At 60.4% G+C, this 23,534-nt stretch overlaps 2 protein-coding genes across 7 annotated transcripts; one reads left to right on the forward strand and one right to left on the reverse strand.

Annotated features, from left to right (window-relative positions):
• Positions 1-1,942: 1,942 nt before the first annotated feature.
• Positions 1,943-6,795, forward strand: PHOX2A (paired like homeobox 2A). Of its 2 annotated transcripts, none has more exons than XM_070625944.1 (3): positions 1,943-2,317; positions 4,514-4,701; positions 5,647-6,795. In XM_070625944.1, the coding sequence occupies exons 1-3, from the start codon at positions 2,101-2,103 to the stop codon at positions 6,094-6,096; spliced, it is 855 nt and encodes a 284-aa protein (XP_070482045.1). In that variant the 5' UTR covers positions 1,943-2,100; the 3' UTR covers positions 6,097-6,795. The 2 variants fall into 2 exon arrangements, with proteins under 2 accessions (XP_070482045.1, XP_070482046.1); XM_070625945.1 differs by having other exon boundaries at positions 4,514-4,717; positions 5,597-6,791.
• On the reverse strand, positions 6,767-22,586 carry INPPL1 (inositol polyphosphate phosphatase like 1). 5 transcript variants are annotated; one of them, XM_070625940.1, is made up of 29 exons: positions 22,418-22,586; positions 20,611-21,024; positions 17,734-17,797; positions 17,491-17,641; positions 17,152-17,272; positions 16,756-16,896; positions 16,412-16,505; positions 16,235-16,324; positions 16,028-16,126; positions 15,762-15,912; positions 15,571-15,677; positions 15,159-15,261; positions 14,872-15,068; positions 14,458-14,575; positions 13,748-13,844; positions 13,330-13,468; positions 13,114-13,213; positions 12,929-13,017; positions 12,571-12,652; positions 12,351-12,440; positions 11,720-11,833; positions 11,485-11,573; positions 10,694-10,781; positions 10,448-10,603; positions 10,124-10,202; positions 9,888-10,028; positions 8,079-8,751; positions 7,682-7,815; positions 6,767-7,578 (listed from the first exon to the last, which is right to left on the reverse strand). In XM_070625940.1, the coding sequence occupies exons 2-29, from the start codon at positions 20,805-20,807 to the stop codon at positions 7,488-7,490; spliced, it is 3,795 nt and encodes a 1,264-aa protein (XP_070482041.1). In that variant the 5' UTR covers positions 20,808-21,024; positions 22,418-22,586; the 3' UTR covers positions 6,767-7,487. The 5 variants fall into 5 exon arrangements, with proteins under 5 accessions (XP_070482041.1, XP_070482040.1, XP_070482044.1 ...); XM_070625939.1 differs by lacking the exon at positions 22,418-22,586 and adding an exon at positions 21,930-22,047; XM_070625943.1 differs by lacking the exon at positions 22,418-22,586 and having other exon boundaries at positions 16,235-16,327; positions 20,611-21,020.
• Between the last annotated feature and the right edge of the window lie 948 nt (positions 22,587-23,534).

A 23,534-nucleotide genomic window follows, 5' to 3' on the forward strand; every position in this document is an offset into this window, starting at 1 on the left:
GAGGACTAAGGAGAGTGGCGGTACTGTCCCATTTCCCAATTCTGAGATCCTACGGGCTCCTTGCTGAGGATATGTCAGCGGGAAGAGGCACACTTCACACACCAGTGGGGAGAACTTTTTGAAGAAGTTCTGCTGTCAGTTTTAGAAGTTTAGACCTAAAAAGTAATTTGTGAAAACATCTCAAAGAAACCCCCCGGCATGGAGTAGTTACAGAAATTGGGGATAGGTGGTCCTTGTGTGAAGCAAACAATGGGTGACCAGGGAAGTGGGTGACCTGAGGGTGGGCATGCTCCCCACTGTGCTGGTAAATTGGGGGCAGGTATTCTGGGAGCCCATCTCTCAGCCCCCCAGGACTTCAGGTGGTAATAGGGGCGGGCCCCTCCCCTGGCTTCCTGCTGGGTCTCCGCTCCCCCATCTGCAGGACCTGCCAAGATCTGGGTGGAGGAGGCTTGGGGCTGGGTGAGGAAGCTCCTGATCCACCTCAGGTGAGCTGAAGGGCAGAAGAGTTCTCTGTTCTGTTCTCCTGGAAAGGATGTGGAGTCCTGTTGTCCCACTGTGTGGAGGCCGGTGGCTGAGTTGCGGAGTGCTGCATCTGTGGCCAGGTCCAGACTGAGTCCAGGTAGTTTTCCTGGAAAAGAAAAGGCCTCTGGAGGAGAGAGGTGAGAAGCTGAGGGAGAGTGAAGGGTCACTCAATTATTCCTCAGTCCTGACATTCATCACACACACTCTCTGTGCCGAGGGTGCTGAGGACCAGAGGGTCACACCCAGTGGCTCTGGGGAGGGGGACTGAGCTGGGGAACCTTGGGGAGGGGAGAGGCAGGCCAGGCCCTGAAGGCACAGGGCAGGGTCGTGTGGCCTTCAGAACAAGTCAGGATAGAGGGACCTTGGCTCCTGTGACCGCCCCCTTGGCAGCCTCGCAGGTGCCTCCACCACACTCCTTTTGGGCACTCGGGCTGTGGACCCTGGATCGCAGCTTTCCAAAGGTTCTTTCTCTCTGCCTCTCAGCCTCTGTTCCTCCGCTGTGTCTATCCCTGGCCTTGTCTTTCTGAGACTTTCCATCCATGTGTGTCTGTCTCACTATCACTGCCCTGTTTCGTCTCATCTCTCTCCTGATCTCCATCACAATCCTTGTTTCTGTCCATGTCTCACCCCATGTCTGTCTCACTCTCTTGCTCCGTCCCCTGTCTGTCTTTCTCATCCTTGTCTCCTCTGTCTCTGCCTTGTCCCTATCTCCATCCCTGCGTTTCTCTTGCACGTTTCACCGTTGTCTCCATTGCTGTCCCTCTCTCCCTCTTGCCCTCATCTCCATCCATCTCTCTTGTCCATGTCTCATCCTTGTCTCCATCTGTGTACTTGAAACGCTCTTGTCCCTTTCTCCATCACTGTTTCTGTCCCTTCCTCTCCCTGTCTCCGTCTCTGTCTCCTCTCTTTATCCATCCTAGGCTCCGTCTCTTTCTGGTCCTGGTCTCCATCCCCCCTCCTGGGTCGCCTCCGTGGTCCCCGCAGGCATGGGACCTCGCTGGGGGCGGGGCCGAGGGGCTGGATCAGAATAACTCAGTTATCAGGGAGAATTGAATTAACTTCTTCCCACGAGCGCCGCCGGGCCTGTCTCCCCTCCCTTCTTTGAGGCCGCAGGTGGGGAGGCCCGGGAAAGGGGTCGGGACCTTCCGGCCTGGCACGTTGCGTAGAGACGGAAGGTCTGCTCGAACTGGGACCAGGTGGGAACTCTAGGGATGGGGCGCTCAGCCCCCGCCTGCACCTTCGCAGCCCTAAGAGGGCAGCGGGGACCCTTTGGAGTGGGGGTCGGGGGTGGGTGGGGGCGGGGCCTGGCAGCCCAGGCCCCGCCCCGCTGAGCTCGCCCCGCCCCGCCCCCTCCGCGGGGTCCTGCGCGTTTAAAGGCGCGCGGGCCGGGCTGGGCTGCACTTGCGTTGCACCCGGGCGGAGGGCGGCCGCGACGGGGCGGGCAGACTAGCGGGCGCTCAGAGCTGGCCTCGGGTCCTCGGCGCCTGGCGCTCGAACCTCCATCCCGACCCTGACCCGGCCCAGGACCCTGACCTCCACCCGGCCCGGCCAGGCCCCTGCTCCCGCCCCCCCGGGCCGATGGACTACTCCTACCTCAATTCGTACGACTCGTGCGTGGCGGCCATGGAGGCGTCCGCCTACGGCGACTTCGGCGCCTGCAGCCAGCCCGGCGGCTTCCAATACAGCCCCCTGCGGCCCGCCTTCCCCGCGGCCGGGCCACCCTGCCCCGCGCTCGGCTCCTCCAACTGCGCGCTTGGCGCTCTCCGCGACCACCAGCCTGCGCCCTACTCAGCAGGTGAGCCCAGCCCCGGCCCAACCCTCCCTCCAAATTCTGCGGAACCCTCAGCCCCTGCCCTACTCGGCAAGTGAGTGACACTGTCCCCCACAGCCGCCACCATCCCTGCCCATCCCCCAGACCCTCCAACGCCTCGCGGGACCCCCCAGTGCCCCTTGTAAGACGGGGTTCCCCTAGGCAGAGTTGAGCCCCACCCGCTCATCCTTCCCATTCCTCTTTCTCGCTGCCATATCCCTATCCCGTGCTCTTCGGGTCAAGGAAAGAGATCCCCAGTCCAGCCTCAGGCCCCTCACCAGGCCCTCCCCTCCCCACCTGCAAAGACTGACCACCAAATCTCCCCATCCCCTGTGTCCTTGGGAGACGCTCCCGGCTCAGTCCAATCAGACCCCCGTCCTTATCATCCCCATCCCACTTCATGCCCCACTCGAACAAGGACCCCTGTGACAGCTGAGCTGCCCAGATGGGAACCTTACTAGAGCACCAGCACCATCAGGCCCCTCCTGCCAGGTTGTGGACCCATCCACCGGTGCCCAAACCCTCTTTCACCACTGAAACCCATTCCGTAGCTGGAAAAAAAGGGTGCCCAGGTTATTAAGCCGCTTTCATTTCCCCGTTCCCCCCGGATACTCTCCCAGCTAGAGTTCTGCAGAACCCAGAAGCAGTTCCTATGACCCTCCCCAGCCCCTTGATCCAAGTCCCCATCTGAACCCTCAACCTCATGGAGCCTCTCAGTCATCCCCATCCCTCCAATTAGAGTCCAGGCTGCCCCACCCAATCTCCTTATCTCCTTCCTTCCTGGGAACACAGGGGAACCCAAGTAGAAGATTGGCACCTGAGGGGTGGGGAGGGGTGGTAAGATAGGGACCTAAATTTGGAGAAATGAGAACCAGGGAGATGGAGGCGGAAATTGGACCAGAGATGGAGAGATCAGGTACTCTGGACTAGATGTGCATGAGGCTTGGGGAGATGGAGACAGGAAATGGGGAGATGGGCCCCAGAGAGATGGAATTCTGAGATGGGGACAGGTACAGAGAGATGTGAGCAGAGACGGGAAGACTGGGGGTCTTCCAAGAAGAAATGGGGACCCAGGGTTAGGGAGATGGAGAGAAGAACCAGCTGATGGGGACAGGAATTAAGGACGATGGGGACCAAGGAAGATTAGAAACAGAGATGAGGAAGTTAGGAAGGGGTGTTGGAAGCAAGGCTTAGGGGAGATAGAGAAGTAGGGAGATAGGACAAAGATGAAGGATATTGAGGACCCCTGGAGAATATGGAGACCTAAACAGGGGTTGGAGACAGAGATGGGGAGTTAGCGTCAGAAACATTTTCTATAGGGAGGTGGGACTGGGATGGGGTAGATGGGAGACAGGGAGGGGGAGGGGGAGGGGGAGGGGTGGGGCTGGCTTTGGGGGAGCTGGAACACAGAGAAAGGTGCCTGGGAGGGGGAAGAAGGGCAAAGAGAAGATGGAGGAAACTGGGTGGAGAGAAATAAAAACCCTTCCCAATGGCACAAAGAGAATGGTCCAGAAGGGAAAAGTTGAAGAGAGATGCAGATGGAGAGAGATGAGGAAGAAGAGAGGAGCACACCTGGAGGAGAATGGGATGTGAGATGGGGCTGAGGAATCGAGGCCTGGGGAGGACAGAGATGGTGGGGTAGAGAGGGCCAAATCCATACACAGCAGAGATCCTCGTAGGGCTGAAGGTAGACTCAGGCAGGGGAGTCTCAGTCGCCCAGCCGAGGTCCAGGACTGGTTACTGGGGAGACTCCCAAGGCCCATGAGACCTGACAGACAGCCGAGGCTCCAGTGGACAGAGCAGGACATGAAGTCAAGCCGGCAGACTGACTGAAGAGACAAACCGAGGGGACTGTGGAGGCGCAGCGTGGTCTGGCGGGAGGTGGAGGGAACACAGCGGAGGCCTGAGGACAGGTCAGCATCTTGACCGAGGATCAGATTCTGGTTCCCTCGCTGCTGTTCTTGGGCCCCAGGTCTCCCTGCGCCCCGTCCGCCTTCACCTCTGCCGGCTCTGTGGAGCCATAATGAAGACGGTCCATCTGAGGATGAGAGGACCAAGTCGAGGGGCCAGGCCAGGGGCAGGGGACAGTGAGTGATCCCCTCAGGGGCAGGACACAGCGGGCTGAGCTCGGCGCCTCACGCCCCCACCCTCGTTGCTCCTCCCTCCCGCACACACCCCTAGTGCCCTACAAGTTCTTCCCGGAGCCGTCGGGCCTGCACGAGAAGCGCAAGCAGCGGCGCATCCGCACCACGTTCACTAGCGCGCAGCTCAAGGAGCTAGAGCGCGTCTTCGCCGAGACCCACTACCCCGACATATACACGCGCGAGGAGCTGGCGCTCAAGATCGACCTCACGGAGGCTCGCGTGCAGGTGCGTGTTTGCGCGTGTGTGTACGGGAGTGTGTGCGCGCGGGGAGGGGGAGGGAGAGTAGTGCCGGACACCTGGAGGGCCGCGGGACAGAGGGGCCTCAGGGCGGCGGGCAGGCAGGCACAACCTGGAGGCAGAGAGCTAGGACCAGGGGCCAGGGCGCACTCGGGTCTACGGGCAGGAAAGGACGAGGAGCCTGGAGAGGCGGCGGCGCCAGAACTTGGCAGACCTGAGGCCCTCGGGAGAACTGAGCTGTTCAGCCCCACGATTTCCCCTCAGTCTCCCAGGTAGGGCTGGGGCATGCAGAGTGATGCTTGGGAAGCTAGGAGGGAGAATAAGTGGGTAGACGGGGAACCCCAGGCCTCAGGACTGAGCCAGGCCGAGGAGTCGGAGAAAGCCAGTCAGCGCCTCCAGGTCCCCTCCCCAGTGCTGCAGCCGTGAAACCCCTGAGCCTGGAAAGTCCGGGCCGAGGCAGGCGCAGAGCCGAGGAGAGCCGGGCCAGGGCGGACCCTGTTGTCTATCTTGCAAATCCCCAGTACAGACGTTCAGCTGCCTGCCTTTACCGGAGACCTTGGACGAAAGGTTTCCCTCGTGCCCTAACCCACTCTCCACCGCCGGAGGACACTCCAGGAGGAACTCCCGGGGTTGCTTGTACGCGGGAATCGGGTGGCAGGGCTTTGGGTGATGAGAGCAAAGGCGGAGTCCCTTCCAGGAGACCGGGAGCACTGGGGGGCAGCGAGGACCGCGGGTGAGCAGATCCCGGAGGAAGGGGCAAGTGGAGGAGAGGAGGAGAGAGTAGCGGAGAGACGAGAAGGGCACCGAGCCGAGTGCTGGAGGGCCGAGCGGCCAACGCTCGGAAGGCTGGAAGTAATCCTGATCCGGCCCCTTCCGGACGGAGGTCTCCCTCGCGCCCTGCTGCCCCGGGCTGACCGGCCCTTGTGCCCGCAGGTCTGGTTCCAGAACCGCCGGGCCAAGTTCCGCAAACAGGAGCGCGCGGCCAGCGCGAAGGGTGCGGCGGGCGCGGCGGGCGCCAAAAAGGGCGAGGCGCGCTGCTCGTCGGAGGACGACGACTCCAAGGAGTCCACGTGCAGCCCCACGCCCGACAGCACCGCGTCGCTGCCGCCGCCGCCCGCGCCCAGCCTGGCCAGCCCGCGCCTAAGCCCCAGCCCGCTGCCCGCCGCCCTGGGCTCCGGGCCCGGGCCCGGGCCGGGGCCACAGCCGCTCAAGGGCCCGTTGTGGGCCGGCGTGGCGGGCGGAGGGGGCGGCGGGCCCGGCGCGGGCGCGGCCGAGCTGCTTAAAGCCTGGCAGCCGGCGGAACCCGGGCCTGGGCCCTTCTCGGGGGTTCTGTCCTCCTTCCACCGGAAGCCCGGCCCCGCCCTTAAGACCAATCTCTTCTAGCCGCCGGACTCTGGAGGCTCCAGGCGTGTCCCCAGAAACGACCCCCGCCTCTCGAGGACCTGACAGTCCCTCCCCAGCCGGGCCGCCTGCCTAGAAGTCCCCGTCCCTCCCCACTTCCCGCCGCGTCTGACCCCTAGGTGTGCCCTCCCCAGCTTTGGAGACCAGGTCAGGGCCACACTCGTCCTCACGCACCCCCACCCGGCAGAGTGGGATGCTCTTCATTGGGACCCCCTCCAGGAGAGCCCGAAGCCCCTTCTAGCTTGGCTTTCTTTGGAACCGGGATCAAATAACGCCTGTCCGTAACACAGTGCTCGAACGTGAGTCCTCAAGGAGGAACAGCTGGGCCCCCTCCCCTGGCTCTGCAGCTGGCTGGGTCACCCCTCACCTTGGTGACTAGTCGGCTGCCCCACCCCTCAGGCCCATCCGCACTGACCCCACCCTTGCAAAGGCCAGTGGTCGCTGGGATAATCAGCAGCCTGAGGGTACCACGGCCAATTTGTCCCTCACTTATCCCCTCCCATTCCCAGCGGGTCTGGTGCAGAGGGTAGGCCCGTGTGGAGTGGAGGAGCTGCCAGGGAACCGGGTCAGAGGGGTTTCCTCTTTCCTGATTTTTGGTTGTTGTTCTTTTCCTTTGAAAAACTTGTAATTTATTGAGGTGAGTTTTGCTCAATCCAAATAAAACTTAATTTATTGAAGACATCATGCGGGCAATCCTGAGCAACCAGGATGGGGATAGGCTGCCTGCAAGAGCCGGGTCCCCCTTGCAACCAGCGAGGAACCGCGGCTGCCGCGCATTCCCAGCGCCGGGCGGGGTGGACCAGGAGACAGAACTAAGCAAACCGTTTCCGGCAGAGATCCTCCCCCCCAACCCCTAACCGGCCCCGATAATATTAAAGTGCCCGCCCTCCCTAAACCCACAGAGAAGCTTAAATAAACCCAGCCCAGTCCTCGGGCTATTCCTTCATTTCCGGACGGACAACCCCTGAGTGAGCCTCGGGGAAAGGTCCTAGCTCAGCCCCTCCCGCTGTGGTTCAAGCCGGTGGAGGGCAGCAGAAACAGCGGTGAAAGTGGGGGCCCAGACGTACCCAAATGGACCCCACGGGCACCCCTGGCGCTGGGAAGAGGGGTCCAGAAAGGGAGGACAGCACTAGAATAACCAAGGTCCGTGGTAACCACGGCAACTGACCTCCAGAACCCTGGGTCTAAGAGGCGAGGGGCAAGATGTCCTAACTAGGGCATTCCAAATGATTGGGCAGTGGGGAACGCAGATCCCCAATAAATAGTCAGAGAGGTACTGCCCTGCCCCTCATAACTTTTCAACTCCGGGGCTATGGCTGGGTCTTCGCGGGGCGTAGGGGCGCTGAGTTCACAGCTTCGCTGAGCCACGGCCATCACTTGCTGAGCTGCAGCGTGTCCAGAAGGAGGCGCTTGTGAGCCGGGTCCTGCACCCCAGCCTCCTCCAGATCCTCCTCAGTGATGTCGCTGTAGGGGTAAGAGAGGCTGGGAATGGGCGAGGTGGGAGGGGGCCCGTAGTTCTGCCCCCCGGGGCCAGACCCACCCCATCCGCCTCCAGCCCCGCCCCCACCTGAGAAACTCCAGGTCGTCCCAGCCATTGTGCACCAGGCCCTCCTCATAGCGCTCCAAGCCGATGGCCCGCAACCAGGCGCCCATGCCCGCCTCGCCCAGCCCGCCGGCCCGCCCGCCCTGCGGGCATGGAGCCTGAGGGAATAGGGTATGTCACGGGGAGCACTGAGGGTGCCCCCACACACAGAAGCACCTGCCGACAGCCACATTTACCACATGCTCTGCGGGGGAGGGAGACAAGGACTGGGGCTGATTCATGTGTCCCCCAACTTCCCAGTGCCCAACGCAGGGCAGAGGGGACACCACTGAGTGTTGAATGGCGGAGTAAAAGGATATCACAGTCCATGGGCAAGCACACACCTCAGGTACACACAGCCAGCCACCCCTGGTCCACACACCTCCTCTGCCAGATCCTCCTGGATGCTCTCTCGGATCCGGGGTGGTGGGAAACTGAGAGGCCGGCCATAGTCCGAGGGCAGTCCCCGGGGTGGCTGCAGCTCCAGAGGGCCTGGCAGGAGCACTGAGCGGCCAGACCCAGCGGGAGCGTAGTCCACCTCACTCAGTGTCTTGGCCATCTGCAGCACTGAGCAGGAGCGATCATCCCCACTGGCTACCTCCCCCAGGAAAGTGCTGGTGGGCGAGGGGCCTGGGGGGAGTGGGGGTCTCGGATGGGCCTTGGGAGGTGGTGGAACACGGGCCTCACCCCCACTGCGGCCCCGGACCACTGGCCCTGGCAAAGGATCCAGGCTGGGGGGCAGGAAGATGGCTGAGTCCGGCAGTGGTGGGGGTGGAAAGTCTGGAGGAGGCAGTGTGCCCCCAGACTCCTCATCTGATGAGCTCCCCTCTCCCACACGGGGGGGCCGGTGGCGCCCAAGCTGTGGAGCAGGCACTGTGATGGCCACTTTGTTCTTGGTGGCAGGTGGGACAGGGGCCCTGGCAGATGAGGGTGGCTCCAGGGGCAGCAGCTGGTGTGGGACTCCTTCAAGGACATAGTAGGCAGGGTTATTGAAGCTGTTCTTGGGTGGGGGGGCCGCCACCCCTTCTGGCTCTGGAGCCCCCTCCGGCTTCAACCTGGGTTTGGGAACGGGATAACTAAGTCAGGACCCAGAAACCCAAAGCACAGGCAGTCGGTGCGCTGGAAGGAGAACTGGACTGGGAGTCAGGAGATGTGGGCCCCTGGTCCTGGACTTGCGCAAAGTAAGCACATCACTTTCCCCCTCTGGCCCTCGGTGTCCTCATCTCTCGAATCCGGGGAATGGGGGAGTTGAACGGATAGCCCCTCAACTTCCTTGCCTCACTTGCTAAGATTCTCCGATCTTATGACTCTCTGTAACTGTGAAGCCTGAGTTTAAAGGTGAAAACAAGTGCCAGAGGCAGGGCAATAAGGCCTTTAATGAGAACGACCATCCGCGCGATCTCGAAAGCCTCCAGAGGCATCGAGGCCCAGCTACTGCGGAATCTTCCTCAGGGATTCAGGTTAGGTTTACTCAAGCCTGGGGATAAAACCGAGGTAACTGCTCACAGCTGAAGATGAGTGAAATGCCCCACACAGCACTGAGGAGTCTTCATTCAGTTCCAGCGACAACTGGAGATAATTAGAAAGCGAGCCCCTCTTTCCCAAAGTATGAGGCACAGAACACTAGTTCCCCAGGATATTAATAGTTATTGTGTGGAAGAGAAGTTTCCTGGCCCATTAAGTTTGGGAAACTATATTCAACTGAGTTGAAAAACGGTTTCCTTCCTGTCCACAGGCCCAGAGCTTTTGCTAATATTGAAGTGCACTGGGAATATCTAAGAAAAGAATGTAGCCAGAACTATTTCCCAAACTCCCTTGGCCACAAAGCCATTTCCAGTGGGGCATCTTGTAGGACAGTGTTCCATCGCACCCAGGGGACTCGCGTGCTGAGGCGAGTGCCTTCTCCAGATGGAAGGCTCTGGCTAAGTCTGTTTACATGGAGGGAGCTGCTGCAGAAACTATTTCTATTTTTTAAGGCAGAATTGAGAGGAAAGGCTGACTGTGCTCCCTTTGACTCAGGGAACCACACCTAAGGGAGGCCTGGCTGGCCAGAGTGGCCACGGGCACAGGTTCCCGGCACATCCAGCCCTTCGGGGGCAGAGCACCCAAGCAGCAGAGGATCCCCAGGCTGGCCCTGAAAGCCAAGCACAGCGATGGGTAAAGTGGGGGTATGACAGGTTCCTTCTCTTACCTAGGGGTCAAGGGCTCCTCCCGGGGAGCAGCTCGAGGTGGGGCTGGGGGTCTCCCAGTTGGTGGTGGTTTCTCTGTTTCTTCAAATAATTTGGACAGCGGGCAGGAGGCCTCTGCAGGGGCTGGCTTGCGGCTCCCTGACCTGCCAGGGTGCACACAGGAGGAGAAATGAAGTAGGGGTCAACCAAAAGCCCCCAGGAACCCCTTCACCTGACTCCCAACACGGCTCCAGCTCACCTGGGCTCCTGGCTGCCTCGGGACACAGAGGGGGCTTTGCTCTTTGCTCCCGCCTCATCCTTATCAATGCTGATCCACTCTGGGGGAGGAAGGGAAAGGAGTCTCACAGGGGACCTGGGCTCCTGGATCCCACAGACACCACTGGGCCTGCCAGCCCCTTCCCAGATATTCCTCAGGGCAGGCCCCCTCCCAGCCCTGGCTGCAGAACTTCCAAATATTCCAAGAGATTCTAACTTGCCCTCCCTGCACCCCCGGTCCTCCCCTTTGTGACCTGCCCACGCCACCCCCTCTCATGCCCTACACTCCTCCCAGTGGAGCCCCCACCGTAGAGTCGCTCACGGGTGCCCAGGCGCTCTGTGGGCACCCGCACCTTCATGGAGCCGCGGATGTTGCCTGTCTCCTCGCCGCGGTGGGACAGGAAGGTCAGGAACTGCTGAGCTGTGCTGCCAATCATGGACTTGAGCGCCACCACACACTCCCCTGAAGGGCAGACAGGCGGACCAGCAGATTACCAAACCTTTCTTGGGTGCTGTCTGGCTTCCTGTGTCCCTGGCACCCCTCACTCCTCACCATAGGATTCATAGCCGTCCATGGACTTGACTGTGAGCAGGAGGTGCTGGTCCTGCAGGTACTCAATGTCAGCCAGAATCGGCTTGAGCTGGGGAGCGGAGTGGCCCAGTCAAGAACAAAGCCTCATCCACCCCCTCCTGCCCCTGACACCACACCCCCACCCTGAGGCTTGTCCATGCTCACTCTCACTCAACGTTTTTTTTTTTTGAGGAAGATTAACCCTGAGCTAACATCTGCCACCAATCCTCCCCTTTTTGCTGAGGAAGATTGGCCCTGGGCTAATATCTGTGCCCATCTTCCTCTATTTTATATGTGGAAGGCCTGCCACAGCATGGCTTGATAAGTGGTGCCAGGTCCATGCCAAGGATCCAAACCTGTGAACCCCCGGCCACTGAAGCAGAACATGTGAACTTAACCACTAAGCCACCAGGCCAGCCCCTCCCACTCAACTCTTAGGGAAAGATCCCAAATCCTTAATGTAGAAGACACAGCCCTGCATGGGCCTTCATAGCACTTAGCATTGTAACTAATTAATTTTATGCATCCTCAGTGGCCAACACAGGACCTGACATTTAGCAAAGGCTCAAGAAGTATTTACTGAATGAATGAATGAATGAACAAACTGTAACTTGGTCCCACACCCCCAAATAAAGCACATGCCCTCACCCTCACTCATGCCCAGCCCCCTCACATACACTCACATACACTCACTCCCAGGCAGGCTCGCAAACGCCTCTGCCACATCTCTCTGCGCCCTCACCCGCAAGCCCAGGCCCTGCCGGCAGCCTTACCGTGGGCAGCTGGCGCGAGGACCACTGCACCTTGAGGAAGTTGATGTTGTCACTGCTCTGGGCATCATTCTCGAAGCTCTTCTTGTACTCTGGGGTTGGGGTGGGGGTGGGGGACACCCAACTGAGTGCCACCTCCCGGTTTCCCTTCCCCCTAACTAGGGGGCTGACTGTTCTGGGCACCTCTGGCCTCCCATCCCCCTTGGCCCACACCCAGTCCTGGGGCCCCGCCTCTGACCCTCCAGGCAGGTGGAGTAGAACTCAATGAAGAACTTCGTGCGGCTGGCCGTCTTCACAATGGCCTCGATGCTCTCAAACTCGATGTAGGCCTGGTCCGAAGTCTTTGAAAGCCCTGGGGGGGCAAAGGGAGGAAGGCAGACAGGAGGGCTGAGAGGGTGACAGGAGGAGCAGGACAGAAAGACTGAGCCCTGGGACAGGAAGTCAGGGGCTGTGGCAGAGCAGGAAGGTAGGCCAGGAGGGGCCTCCCCAGTCCCAAGCTACAATAAGGAGACCCCAAAGCCCAGACCTGGCTTGGGGCAGACAGAATGAGAGACCATCTAAGGAGGGGCTGGGGACCAGAGTGCCCACCAACAATCCACCACACTGCCACTCAGGGGTACACACGTGGCCCAGGCAGACACATACATGTTGACACTTACACGCACACACACACGGACATGCACCTCTCAAGATGACCCAGGCACACAGACACTCTCACACATCACTTATTCGGAAACATTCCTGCACATACGTGTACATACCCAAACACACACACAGTTAGCTATGTTCAAACCCCTGCACATCCCCAGGCCACCACCTGTGCCCACCCAGACGTATGCCAGACCCATAAGCTCATCCAGAATAGTCACCTTTCTTAGAGATGAACTGAGAGGTAACTCCCACCTCAAATGTCCCAAACACGGGAGAGTGGTCGCTGGTGACGATGTCATCAGTGCAACCTGGGGAGGGGGGCAGGAATGGGGGCTCAGGGGCAAGCTCTTTACTCCCTGCTCCCACTTCCCAAAGCTGGGGCAGAGTCAGGGCAGCACCACCCAGGACTGCCCGTCACCCTGTCCAGGAGGCTCTGACCATAGGAATTGCAGATGATGTGGGTCTCAGGGTAGGATTTCCAGAGAATCCGGTCACACCACGAAGGCACGTTGGTCCGGACCTGGGGCGGGGATGGAGCATGGTCAGAGCTAATAGCTGGGGTTGCTCAGATGAGCCCTACCCCAGAGCTGATGAGGCCCTACGCTCCCACCACACTGGGCTCCAGTGCCCACCTCCCTCCCTGGCTCCTCACAGCACCCAGGATCACCCCCAAGGCCTCAGAGTGGCCAGAGAAGCTGGAGCAGTAACTGCAGAGGCCCAGACCCTTGACCCTACACACACTGGATTCAGTGAAGCCCTGGGGGTCTCCCGAGGCCCACCTGTTCTCTTCACTCACCCCAGTTGGCTTCTGCTTATGCCAGGCATACGTGTCCCGGGAACCCCGCTCGTAGCGGTAGGTGGGTGGGAAGGAGATCTCCTCCTCACCTAGGGAAGGCAGAGGACAGGGAGTCAGGGCCCTGAACACCAGGGATACCACAAGGACCCCAGCCCTCCGAGACCTCCCACTGGGCCCACACTCACTGAATCGAAGGAAGACCTTGTGCTTTTCCCGCTCCAAGTTGAGCTGGTCCACCCTGAGCAGGGGCTCAAACTCCTTCCTGCTAATGTAGTTCAGGATCTCCTGGGGTGGGGACACAAAGGTTGGAGACTTTCCCTCTGAGCCAGGGCCAGAGGTGGAAGCCCATCTGGCCCCCAGCCCAGCCTCTGTACCAGCCACCCACCAGGCCCTGTTTGCACCTGGATATCCATGTCCAGACGGTAGTTGAGGTCCCCAAACCAGAAGAGGTGAGTGAAACGCAGAGAGATGTCAAAGGCACTGAGCTGCCGGTCGCCCAGCGAGAGCAGCCGCAGGATGTCCAGGTAGTTCTGGTTCCGCCTATGGTGGGCATAGGGGGAGGTCCCCAGGGTCAGGAGTCAATGACAGGTGTAAAGGTAAGAAGTCTCTGGGGTCAGGGATAGGGCAGGGATCAGGGTCCCTGGGGAGAGAAGAAGGATCTGGGGACAAGATCAAGGTCAAGGACAGACAAAGGGCTCTTGAGTTGGAATAAAGGAGGAGGGGATCCCTGAGCACTGAGATGTAGGAGGGTCATGGACTGGGATATGGGAAAGGGAAGAGGTCTCAGGTGAAGTGGGATGAGGGCAAAGAGACCCTCACCGGGCGGTCTTCTCATTTCCCGAGGTGAGGTGGCAATTCACAAAGCCAAATGAGGTGCCATTGAACATGAAGGAGACGCCCACGGCCCCCTTGTTTCCTGTCAGGGCAAGCAAGAGAGGAAGGCCTGAGTCACCCTCAGAGGGCTCCCAACTCTCCCCTCTGCCCGTCAAAGCAGCAGTGGGAAGATCCCTCTAACCCCCCAGATGCCAGGAAGCAGGCAGGCCTCTGAATACACACCCACATAACACCGCCACCCAACAACACACCCCCATAGTTCCCTGGGGGGCTACGTGGGGCACACGTGGTCCATCTGGATGGCCTCAGTCTGTCTGCAAGTGTGAGCAGAGCCCCTGGAGGTCACAGGGGATCCCAAGAGTGAAGCTGAAAGGATGAGCGGAATCTATCCTGGGGGAGCACTGGCCAAGAGACCAGGAGCCTAGGGCACTATGCCAGGCTCCACCACTTACTAGCTAAGTGACCTCAGACAGATCACTTAACCACTCTGGGCCTGAGTTTTCTCATCTATGAAAGGTAGGTAATTATCCTGGCCCTGCCTTCCTGGTGGGGCTGGAAGAGATTTAGAATATGAACATGCTTTACAAAGTTTAAAGGGTTCTATATATGGAAAAGCTGAGACCACCCAAAAGAGGGAGACCCTAGACTGGAAAGGAAGCAGGTGTGGTAAGAGGGACCCAGCCTGCCCTGCTCACCCAGGGTGTTGGCAATGCCAGTCTTCACACTGGACGTACTGACGTGGCTGATGCGGTTCTCATGCTCAGGCTTGACGAGCACAGCCACCTTGATGTTCCACAATGACTGCATGGCAATCTGAGTAGAGGGTGTGGGGTCACCCCTGCTCCGGGCTGGGGCCACTGTCTGCATTCCCCCCAGCCCATACTGTAGACTGTTCTGGCACTCCCAGGAGAGGAAGGCCCGCTACCCCTTTTTCCTGAGGGACCCTCCCAAAGCATGAAGGATTCAGGTTAGCTCTCCTAAAGGATATGGCCAGGCACCAGATGGAGAGCCAGTCAAGCGGTAGTCTCCAGGGTCGCCCATGAGGTCAAGCAGGGTAGTCTGGGTTGGTGTGTGCAGAGACGGGACTGGACAAGATGACCCCTCCTCACCGGGCGGTAATCCAGATCTGTGAGCTCCTTGAGGCCCCCGCGTAGCAGGTCCAGCCACTCACGGTCGCCCACCGAGTTCTCCTGGGTCCCAAAAACATAGATGTCATGGGGTATGGTCACCGTGACCTCGTCCAGGGTCTTCCCTAGACCCTTTGACGTGAACCAAGATGTCACATTTTTCGGAGGCGGCACACTTCCTGGAGGTGGAGGGGATGGGGCATGGTCAGGGCCTTGCCCTGGGGCCATTCCTCTCTCCCACCCCAGCCCGTGCCCACCCCAGGCCTGACCCATGTTCCAGGTGCCTATGAAGACAGAGATCATGTCGGGCTCGTCCTGCTTGGAGTGCTTGTTCTTCATGAGCTGCAACAGCTGGCAGAAGGCCTCCCGCTTCTAAGGGGACAGCGGCCAGTCAGGGAAACCCCCCTTCCACAGGGATATCCTGCTAGGTGGCAGGGACCGTGAGGGGAGGGTCATGCCTGTCTGGTTCACCACTATATCCCCACTACCTAAGCATATAACAGGGGCTCAATAAATGTTCATTGACTGAATATCTGAATCTACCCTTAGGCACCCCCACTCTCAATATACATACTCTCTGCCCTGTCAGACCCACTCCTGCCAGGAGGGATGACATGCCTACATCCTGTGTTCCCTCCCTTCTCTGAAGCCCCCAATGGCCTAGGCCAACCCGCTGCTCACCCGGGCACTGACGAAGATGAAGTCCTTGCGCTGTGTCCGGTCCTTCTCCTTCTCAAACACGACACCCAGCTTGTTCTGGACCCGCTGGGACTTAATGAGCTGACGGACTAGAGGATGGATGGATCACACCAGCCCATACCAAGACCCAGGGCTGCCCTGCCTCCCCACCCCCAGGTCAGGCCCTGGCTCACTGCGGTCGTGCGTGAAGGTTGTCCAGTCCTCCTGCGAGTCCCGCTGTCTCCGCAGCAGCACCAGCCGCCCGCCCTCCACATCCACGCTCAGCGTGAACTTCTGTGACTTTCCAATCTTGGTCAGGTCACCCAGGGTCACATCCAGCTTCACCTGCAGGCCAGGAGGTGGGGAGGCTGCTGAAAAGACCTGAGGGCAGGCAGCACCCCGTTCACCTCCATTCACCCTTTGCCCCATGAGGCCCCACCTGGCACCCCCGGCCACGTACCTCAAAGGCCTGCACGGGGATGGTCTTGGCCTTACGGATGGACGGCTGCAGCGGAGCGGGGGGCGTGGTGGAGCTCATGTCCTGCAAGGCCTTCAGGGCCTGCAGGGGCAAGGGCAGGCAAGGTTAGGGGACATGCTGAGGGCTGGAGCTGGGAGGGGCACGGTTGATGTTGGGGTCAGTGGACTGGTGGGTCAGGGGTCAGACCACCTTCTTCTGGATGCCTGACAGGAAGTCCTTCAGCACTGACAGCTTCAGCACCAGGCTCTCTAGTTCCTGCTCCCCAGTCTGTGGTGGGGTCTGCTGGGGGGAAAGAATGAGGCTTGTACATGAGGCCACCAGGCAGGAGGCCTCCCCCACCCCCCAGAGGTCTCCCCAGAATCCCACCTGCTGCTGCAAAAGGCGAGTCACCATGGGTGAGCTCTGCTGGTCAAACACCTTGGACAGGATCTCCAGGCCCGACAGAACCTTGTCCACCTCACTAGGGGAGACATCAGGTCAGAAGAACTCCCCACCCCGACCCAAGTACAGGGAAGGGGGGCTGAGTGTGTAGCTTCAGCCTCCATCATGAGGATACAAGGGTTCAGGTGAGGAAAAGTCAGGAGGCAACAGCTGGTTCCCTGTTCGGGGCCAGAGGTCAGAGGTCAGGACATTTGTGCAACAAGGGAGCAGGTGAGGACAGGTGAGAGGTAAGGGTGCAGTGCATGGTGTTGGATGTCCCAGGTAGGTACCTGTGCAGCCTCCGGCATGAGGTGGCGAGAGTGCGGGTGAGGTGGGGCAGGTTGCTGGCTCCACCCCGCACAGCCTCCAGGTCCAGCCCGTAGCTACCCTTCAGGTACTCGTGCGAGACAGTGCTCAGCCCATTCGGAGCACTTCAGGGAGGGGTTAAGAAGTCAGTACAGGCCCGGCTGATCCTGTCCCAGCACCCCCACCCCATCCCTAGAGGAGATGGTACAGGTGACAGTCAGAGCGCTGTGGATCAGGGTATCTGCTGCTGGAGCTGAGACGGAATGGGGGTCCCTGGGGGTGGCATCAGGGCTTAGAAGGTCTCCCCGCCTTTGGTGAGGGCACAGTTCTCAGAGGAGAAAGGGACTTCCTGCTCAGGGGAGGGGGTTGGGAGGTCTCACCTCTCAGCAGCTGGAGTTGTGGGGGTCTCAGGGGCTGGCGGGGGGCTGCTGGGCCCCATGGGGGCAGAAATGCTGGTGGAACCAGAGCGCGGGGGCAGCGGGGGCTTCTCATCCTCCCCATCTGTGGACAGGGGTCAGTGGTACAGCAGTTTGAGCATCCCACCCTCAGTGAAGCACGGGGGCACGCCATGCCATGGAAGGGGGTAAAGGGCCCTGGCATTGTGGTTTGGGGCAGGGGGCTCTAGAGGATGCGGGTTGAGAAGACGGGATGGGAAAAAGCAAGTAGTGTCCAGGGATGAGGGCAGAGAAGGCATGTGCACACTGCACCCCGGGCCGCACCTGAGGCATCGCGGTCATCCGGCAGGTCCGGCTCTCGCTCCCGCTCCACAGGCAGCAGCAGGGCGCACACAAGGCCCTGGTTGGGCTGGGCATACAGGCCAATGAGCTCGCCCAGGGTCTGGAAGCGGCGCACAGGCACACCCTGTGAGGTCTGCGGGCCAGCAGGGGTGGGAGGAGGGTCAGCCAGCTGGTCCCAAGCCACAGGCTGGAATCAAGGTCGGAGGTGAGGGTCCAAGCTCCTACCTGCACAGCCAGGAAGTCGTCTCCATCAGGTAGAATTCGATATGTGTGCACGTGCTTCTGATACCTGACAGCAAGGCAGTGGGTCAGAACCTGTCACCCCCAGGCTGCGATCTAAGCCCCAAGGCACCCCTCCTCCTGCCCCAGCCCCTTCACTTTGGTTTCCCTAAATCCATTTGCCCAGGCTGCACAGGGTTAATGACAGGGCCAGTCTACTTCTTTCCTGCCGGTGTCACCAACCAGAGCAGGAATGAGCAGACCCCTCTCACCCTCCACCCAGTCCTACATAGCCTCCGCATCCGCCACAGGGCCCGGGAAGCAACAGGCCGTTCTTTTGTGGCCTCCACAGCTGTCTAAACAGCCTCGCTGGGCTGTGGTACCAGTTTGGGTCCCTGCCAGAGTGAGAGTCCTCAGAAGCCTGGGTAACCTGTGTGTGTGCGCATAGGCTGCGTCCTAACACACGTGTGTGCCTGCTGTCCGTGTTCACGTTGGTGGCCGGCTCTGCTGGAGTCAGGTGTGTGAGGGGCAGTTTCGCTGGGGAGGGTAGGGGTACCACCCAAGGGCTCTCTCCTCCCTTCCCCAGACACCAGAAAATTGAGATGACCTGAGGGGGCCTCCTATGGGACACCCACGCCTCTTGGAGCCCCAAGCTGAGGAGGGGCAAGAGGGGTGTTGACAGATGGCAGCAACAGCTGAGCAGGTGACAGCTGAGCCAGGCTTGGCTGGCAAAGGCCACACTCAGGGGTGGAGGACGCCCTCTGCAGCCGCACCTCAGGGTAGGCCCAAGGGAGTCACTGGGCCCATGTGTGTGTGTTGGGCAGGAGCGGGGTGTTGGCACCAGAGGACCAAATGCCTATTTGAAGAGACCCTATACCTTGGCCACAGAGCCATCCCCTCCCCTCATGTAGGCCCCCTTTGGGGGTTCTCCTGGCTACCAACTGGGCACAAGTCATATGGGTGTGTGTGTGTGACTGGGTGTGTTTGTGGACTGTGAGTCTGTGTTTATAAGAATAATAACCTCCCATTAACTGATCCCTGTCTCTGTGACAGGCCAGGTACTCAGCATCCTACAGACGTAATCTCATTTAACCCTCACAGTTTGAGGCAGATATTATGCCCATTCTCCAAAAGAGGAAACTGAGGCTCAAAGAAGAAAAGTGATTTGCCTAAGGTCATGGAGCAAGAGGCAGAGCTGGAATTTAAAGCCAGGGCAGAGGCCAGGGCCTGTATCCTGACCTGCTGGTTGGATTGCCTGCGCCTGTTGGGCAGGGGTGTGTCCTAAATGTTTCCTGTGCACATGTGGGTGTGTTTTCAGGTAAGCAAGTAGGTTTCTGATCCCCCACCCCCAGGCCCCTGAGATGCAGGGAGCAGCGACAGTCAGCTGGTAAAGCTGAAGCCCCTACACACAGACAGACCCTCACCCCACCCAGCCCCTCCCTGGCAATGGAGCCAGGATTTTTCCCTCTTAGGACAATAATGTCCTCACCCAGACACAGGCCCAGCTGTCCCCCTCCCACTCAACAGCTGACCCAGCACCTGCCTCCCTCCCCTCCCTCATTAGGGGGTATGCCTCAGAGGGTGCTGGGAGGCAGGACTCTAGGATATTCATCTGCCTAGACTGTCCCCTCTCTAGTCGCCTTTTCTGGGCCTCAGATGTGGGGCATAAGCTGAGACTTAGAGAGCCCCTTCCTTTCCAGGTCCACTGCCTAGGCCGGGGTTTCTCAACCTCAGCACCACTGACATTTTGGACCACATAATTCTTTGTCGTGAGGGACTGTCCTGTGCATTGTATGATGTTTAGCAGCATCCCTGGCTTCCACCCAGTAGCCAGTAAGCCAGATGCCAGTAGCACCATCCCAGTTGTGACAACCAAAAATGTCTCCAGACGTTGCCAAATGTCCCCTGAGGGGTAAAATCAACCACAATTGAGAAACACTGGCCGAGGCCAATGTACCCCCAAAGATGTGAGGAGAATCGAGGGCAAAGGGACAGGGATGGAGATGTGAGGGTTCACCCCGCTAAAGAGGTACACAGCTAGACCTAAAGAAAGCAGCCCCTGCTACTTCCCACTCACTATCTCCCACTCTGGCGGCCTGCAGGAGCCCACCCAGTGCTGGACCTTAGGGCTCTGGGGACAGCTCAGGGAGAAGACTCCAAAACTGAAAGTGCAACTCACCCAACCCCACACACGGCTGATGGGTACAGGCACAGGACTAGGCCCACTCAGAGCTGTCAAGTCTAGCCCCATACTCAGCACCCAAGGCTCAAGGCAAGGGCAGCCGGGATACCCAGGGCTCAGCGCAGAACCAGGGTGCACAGTGCACTCACTGATTCATGAAATAATAACATGGCCCCATACAGCCTCACTCCCTTCTTCTCAACACCACCCTGCCCCCCAGCCCCGGCCATATACAGCCAGGCGGGCCCCAACCTCAGTCCTGAAGGCACAGAAAAGCCCCCTAAGGAAGCTGCTGGGCATCCTCACACACCCCCATCGGGCCCTCTGGCCCCAATGCCCACTTAGAAACCCAATCGCTATATAAACAGAACTGGACACAGCCGTGGAATGTACATCCTCATCCCTCTGGCCCCTTCTCCCTGGAGGGTGGCTGAGGGGGTCTGCCAGAGACTCCCTGCATTTTTCCCCATCACAGATACCCTGGGCGGCAGGACCCCACATACTCTGCCCTCAAAGCCCCAGAAAGTGCCCCGAGGCACACAGCAAGAAGGAAGTACCCCCACCATCCTTCCTCAGCTCCAGCATAAGGCCAAGGCCCCCACTCTGGGGGGCGCTGGCGTCCCACTGTTCCAGGCCCTCCCCATACACTCAAGGAACCCCGGGCCGTGTCCCTGCCCGCCGGGAGCCCCAGCCCCACTCACAAGACGCAGAGCGCGAAGGCTCCCGCCACGCTCTCGCTGTCTCGGACCAGGAAGCTGCCATCGCGGCCTGCCCGGGCCAGCAGCTCCTCTGCGGCAGCGCGGCTCAGGTCGCGGTGGTACCAGGCGGGGGCTGGGCTGCCCAGGGCGCCCCCCGGCCCGGCGACCCCCGGGACCAGTGCCCCGCACGCCGAAGCCATGGCCCGCGCAGGGCTCAGCGCCGCCCGTGCCCACTGCCCCGCGCCATCCGCCCCGGGACGCTCGGGGCTGAGGCTGGGGCCGGGGCCGGGCCCGAGCCCGGGTTGCGGGCCTGAGGATCCACGGGCCGGACGGAGCCGGGGATCGGCGCTCCTCGCTCCGCCGCGCAAGCCGCCTCGTTCGCCGCGCAGCCGCCGCCGCCTGCAGTGCCGGCCTCAACTTGAAGAGAAAGAAAAGTTTGTTCAGAGGCGGCGGGGGAGGGGCAGGAGCAGAGCGCAGAGCAGGCGGCCGGCCCCTTCCCCTCCGCTCGGCCCACGGCCGGGACCGCCTCTGCCCCAACCCCTTCCCCGTGGGGATGATGTCCTCCGCATTGCCGAAGGGCCCGGGACCTTCCAAACTCCAGGATTAACCGGCCTCCAAAACCCCACAGTGATCCTGCCCCGCCATCACCACCTCGAGGTGATCCAGCCCCCAACCTCCACCCCCGCCCCCCATCGAAGGCCAAATCTCTCCATCCTGCGCCCCGGGACTTCGGGATCCCGTCCCCCTCCCGGGAGAATTTACCCCCTTCAACACTCGCAACGATGAACCCCCCCCCCCAAACTCCCATAAATGTCTGATTCCACCAGAAATCCTTTCCACTTGGCCCCCCTAAAGCCTGGCAAGGATCGAGTTCCTCAAATCCACGAAGGATCCCATGATGAACCCCCCCCCCCCCCGCGAATTCCTCTCCTCATCATCCAAGCGACCCGGACCTCCAACTCCCGTGAAATCCAGTTGCCTCTTAGACCTGAACCCCCAAACTCCACTGGGTCCAGCCCCCGACAAATGCCACGGGGGTATCCCCTCCACAGAGATTGGATTCCCCCACAAACCCCCAGACGAGGTCCAGTGCCCTCGAACCCCCACGCACTGTCCCTGGCAGCCCCTCGGAGCCCGGGCAGAGCCCTTCCCCCTCTCGGCCAAGTTCCCTGGCACCATCCCCCATACTCGTAGGCCAGGGCCTTGAGGGGTTCAGCAATCCGAGACCAGGCCTCCCCTTGCCCATCTAGAAAAAAGTTCCCTCAAACCCTCGGGCCCCCGATCTCTCCCCAGAGCCGCGGCCGCTGCGCGCAGACCCCCACCTCCTGGGCTGCTCCGGTGCCCCCTTCCCCCGGGAAGCAGCCCTGAACTCTCAGCGGCCACTTAAGATGGCCATCCTCTGCCGCCGCACCCCCCTCGCCTTCCGCCCCGCCCGCCGCTCCGCCCCCGCGGCTCTCCGTGGAGCCGGGGGTTGCACCCGCGCCTCGCCTCACCCGGCCCCCCGCCTCGATCCCGGACCGGCCGACCGGCCGAGAGACCTCGGACAAGTCACCGCACCTCTCCGAGCCTCGCCTTCCCGCTCCAGAAAATGGGGATAATGTTATGTGCTTAAGCACAATGGGACTGTGCTTGTAAAGCTCTCGGCACAGGGCCTGGCATCCAGTAGGCGCTCCTGAACGGCGGCTATTTTTGTTATTAATTAAGGAGTAACGAAGGTGACAGCTGTGTAAACTGTAAAGCGCGGCGGCGGAACGAACCGGTATTATTAGCACCCGCCCCCGCCCCAGCTACTCCCTCCAGGTCAACAAACTTGAGCCTTTGTGGGCGGGACGCCGAGCCCGGAGCCCCCTGGATCGGGCGCGCGCCGAGGAGCAGGACTGGACCGCCGGGAAGGGGGCGGGGCCCAGAGGGGGGTCCAGCCCGCCCCTTCCCAAAAAAAGACCTAGCCGGTGGCGGCGTCTCCTGGGAGTCCGCTTCCTGCCCCGCCCCTCCGCCCCCCTGGCTCCTTAAAGGCGCAGGCCTCCAGCCCTACTCCCACTGCTGCCAACTGCTGGGCTGCTGTTGGAGGATCTCCTTTAATCTGGGAGGGAACTTTCACTTCGCTGAATTGAACCTGTGTCTGGGTCAGTCCTGGCGAGCTTCTTCCTCTATTTCAAACATGCATTGGCTTAACTCAGCTGAAGCAAAGCCTAGGATGTGGAGAGGGCTCTGTGGGGCCTTCCAGACTAGATAAATATAATGACTAAGAGCCCCTTCCACACACCCAACAGTGTCTCCAGGTCCCTGCAGAAACCGCATAACTCGTCCTCCAGTCTGCACCTGACTTCCCCCATCAGTCTCCTCTTGGTGTGAGGAAAGGTGAGTGTGGCATGAATGGGCACTGCGGTGCCACGAGGAGAGACCTGGACTAGGAGTCTTCACACCTGGGTTCTAGTCCTGGAAAGATGACCCACGCACTTGGTGTTCCTTCCCGAACGTGGAGACAAAGACTCACCCAGGGGAAGTGGAGAAGCAGGAGACCCAGAGGTCAACTCAGGCCCAGCTCCTGGGGGCTGTGCGAAGACGGAACAACCCTCCAGGATAGGCACATCTACCAGTGCCAGGAGGGGACAAAGGTGCCAGAGGAGAGGCTGGGCTCCTGCCCCTGGGAAGCCCATAGAAGTTCCCACCCCTCTTCCAGCTGCATCTCCAACACAGCAGTGCTGGACCAGTTCAAGGCTCTTGAGTACTTCCTTTCCAGGAACCTCCCAGACTGCTCTCCCTAATTGGCTCTCTTCCTCCTCTGAGGGTCCGGAGCCCCAACTCTGCCCCTTCAATCCACATGGTGTGTGAATTTTTTTCGCTCCCCGCCCCCTGCCCCGGCAATCCAGAGCCTTCCCTGGACTCCCATCCCCAGGTTCTCCACTGCAGAGCTGAGCCCAGAGCCA

The sequence above is a fragment of the Equus przewalskii genome, chromosome 6 (assembly GCF_037783145.1).
Source record: "Equus przewalskii isolate Varuska chromosome 6, EquPr2, whole genome shotgun sequence".
NCBI classification, from domain to species: Eukaryota; Metazoa; Chordata; class Mammalia; order Perissodactyla; family Equidae; genus Equus; species Equus przewalskii.

Bases quoted from the DNA above. Each gene is read 5' to 3' on its own strand.
- PHOX2A (XM_070625945.1), top strand. From the start codon at position 2,101: ATGGACTACTCCTACCTCAATTCGTACGACTCGTGCGTGGCGGCCATG. The intron at 2,318-4,513 runs GTGAGCCCAGCC...ACACACCCCTAG, and splicing joins GCCTGCGCCCTACTCAGCAG to TGCCCTACAAGTTCTTCCCG. The intron at 4,718-5,596 runs GTGTGTACGGGA...TTCCGGACGGAG, and splicing joins GCAGGTGCGTGTTTGCGCGT to GTCTCCCTCGCGCCCTGCTG.
- INPPL1 (XM_070625943.1), bottom strand. From the start codon at position 20,807: ATGGCTTCGGCGTGCGGGGCACTGGTCCCGGGGGTCGCCGGGCCGGGG. The intron at 12,441-12,570 runs GTCAGAGCCTCC...CCCCCTCCCCAG, and splicing joins CATCATCTGCAATTCCTATG to GTTGCACTGATGACATCGTC. The intron at 10,604-10,693 runs GTGAGGAGTGAG...TCTGCCCTTCAG, and splicing joins GGACGGCTATGAATCCTATG to GGGAGTGTGTGGTGGCGCTC.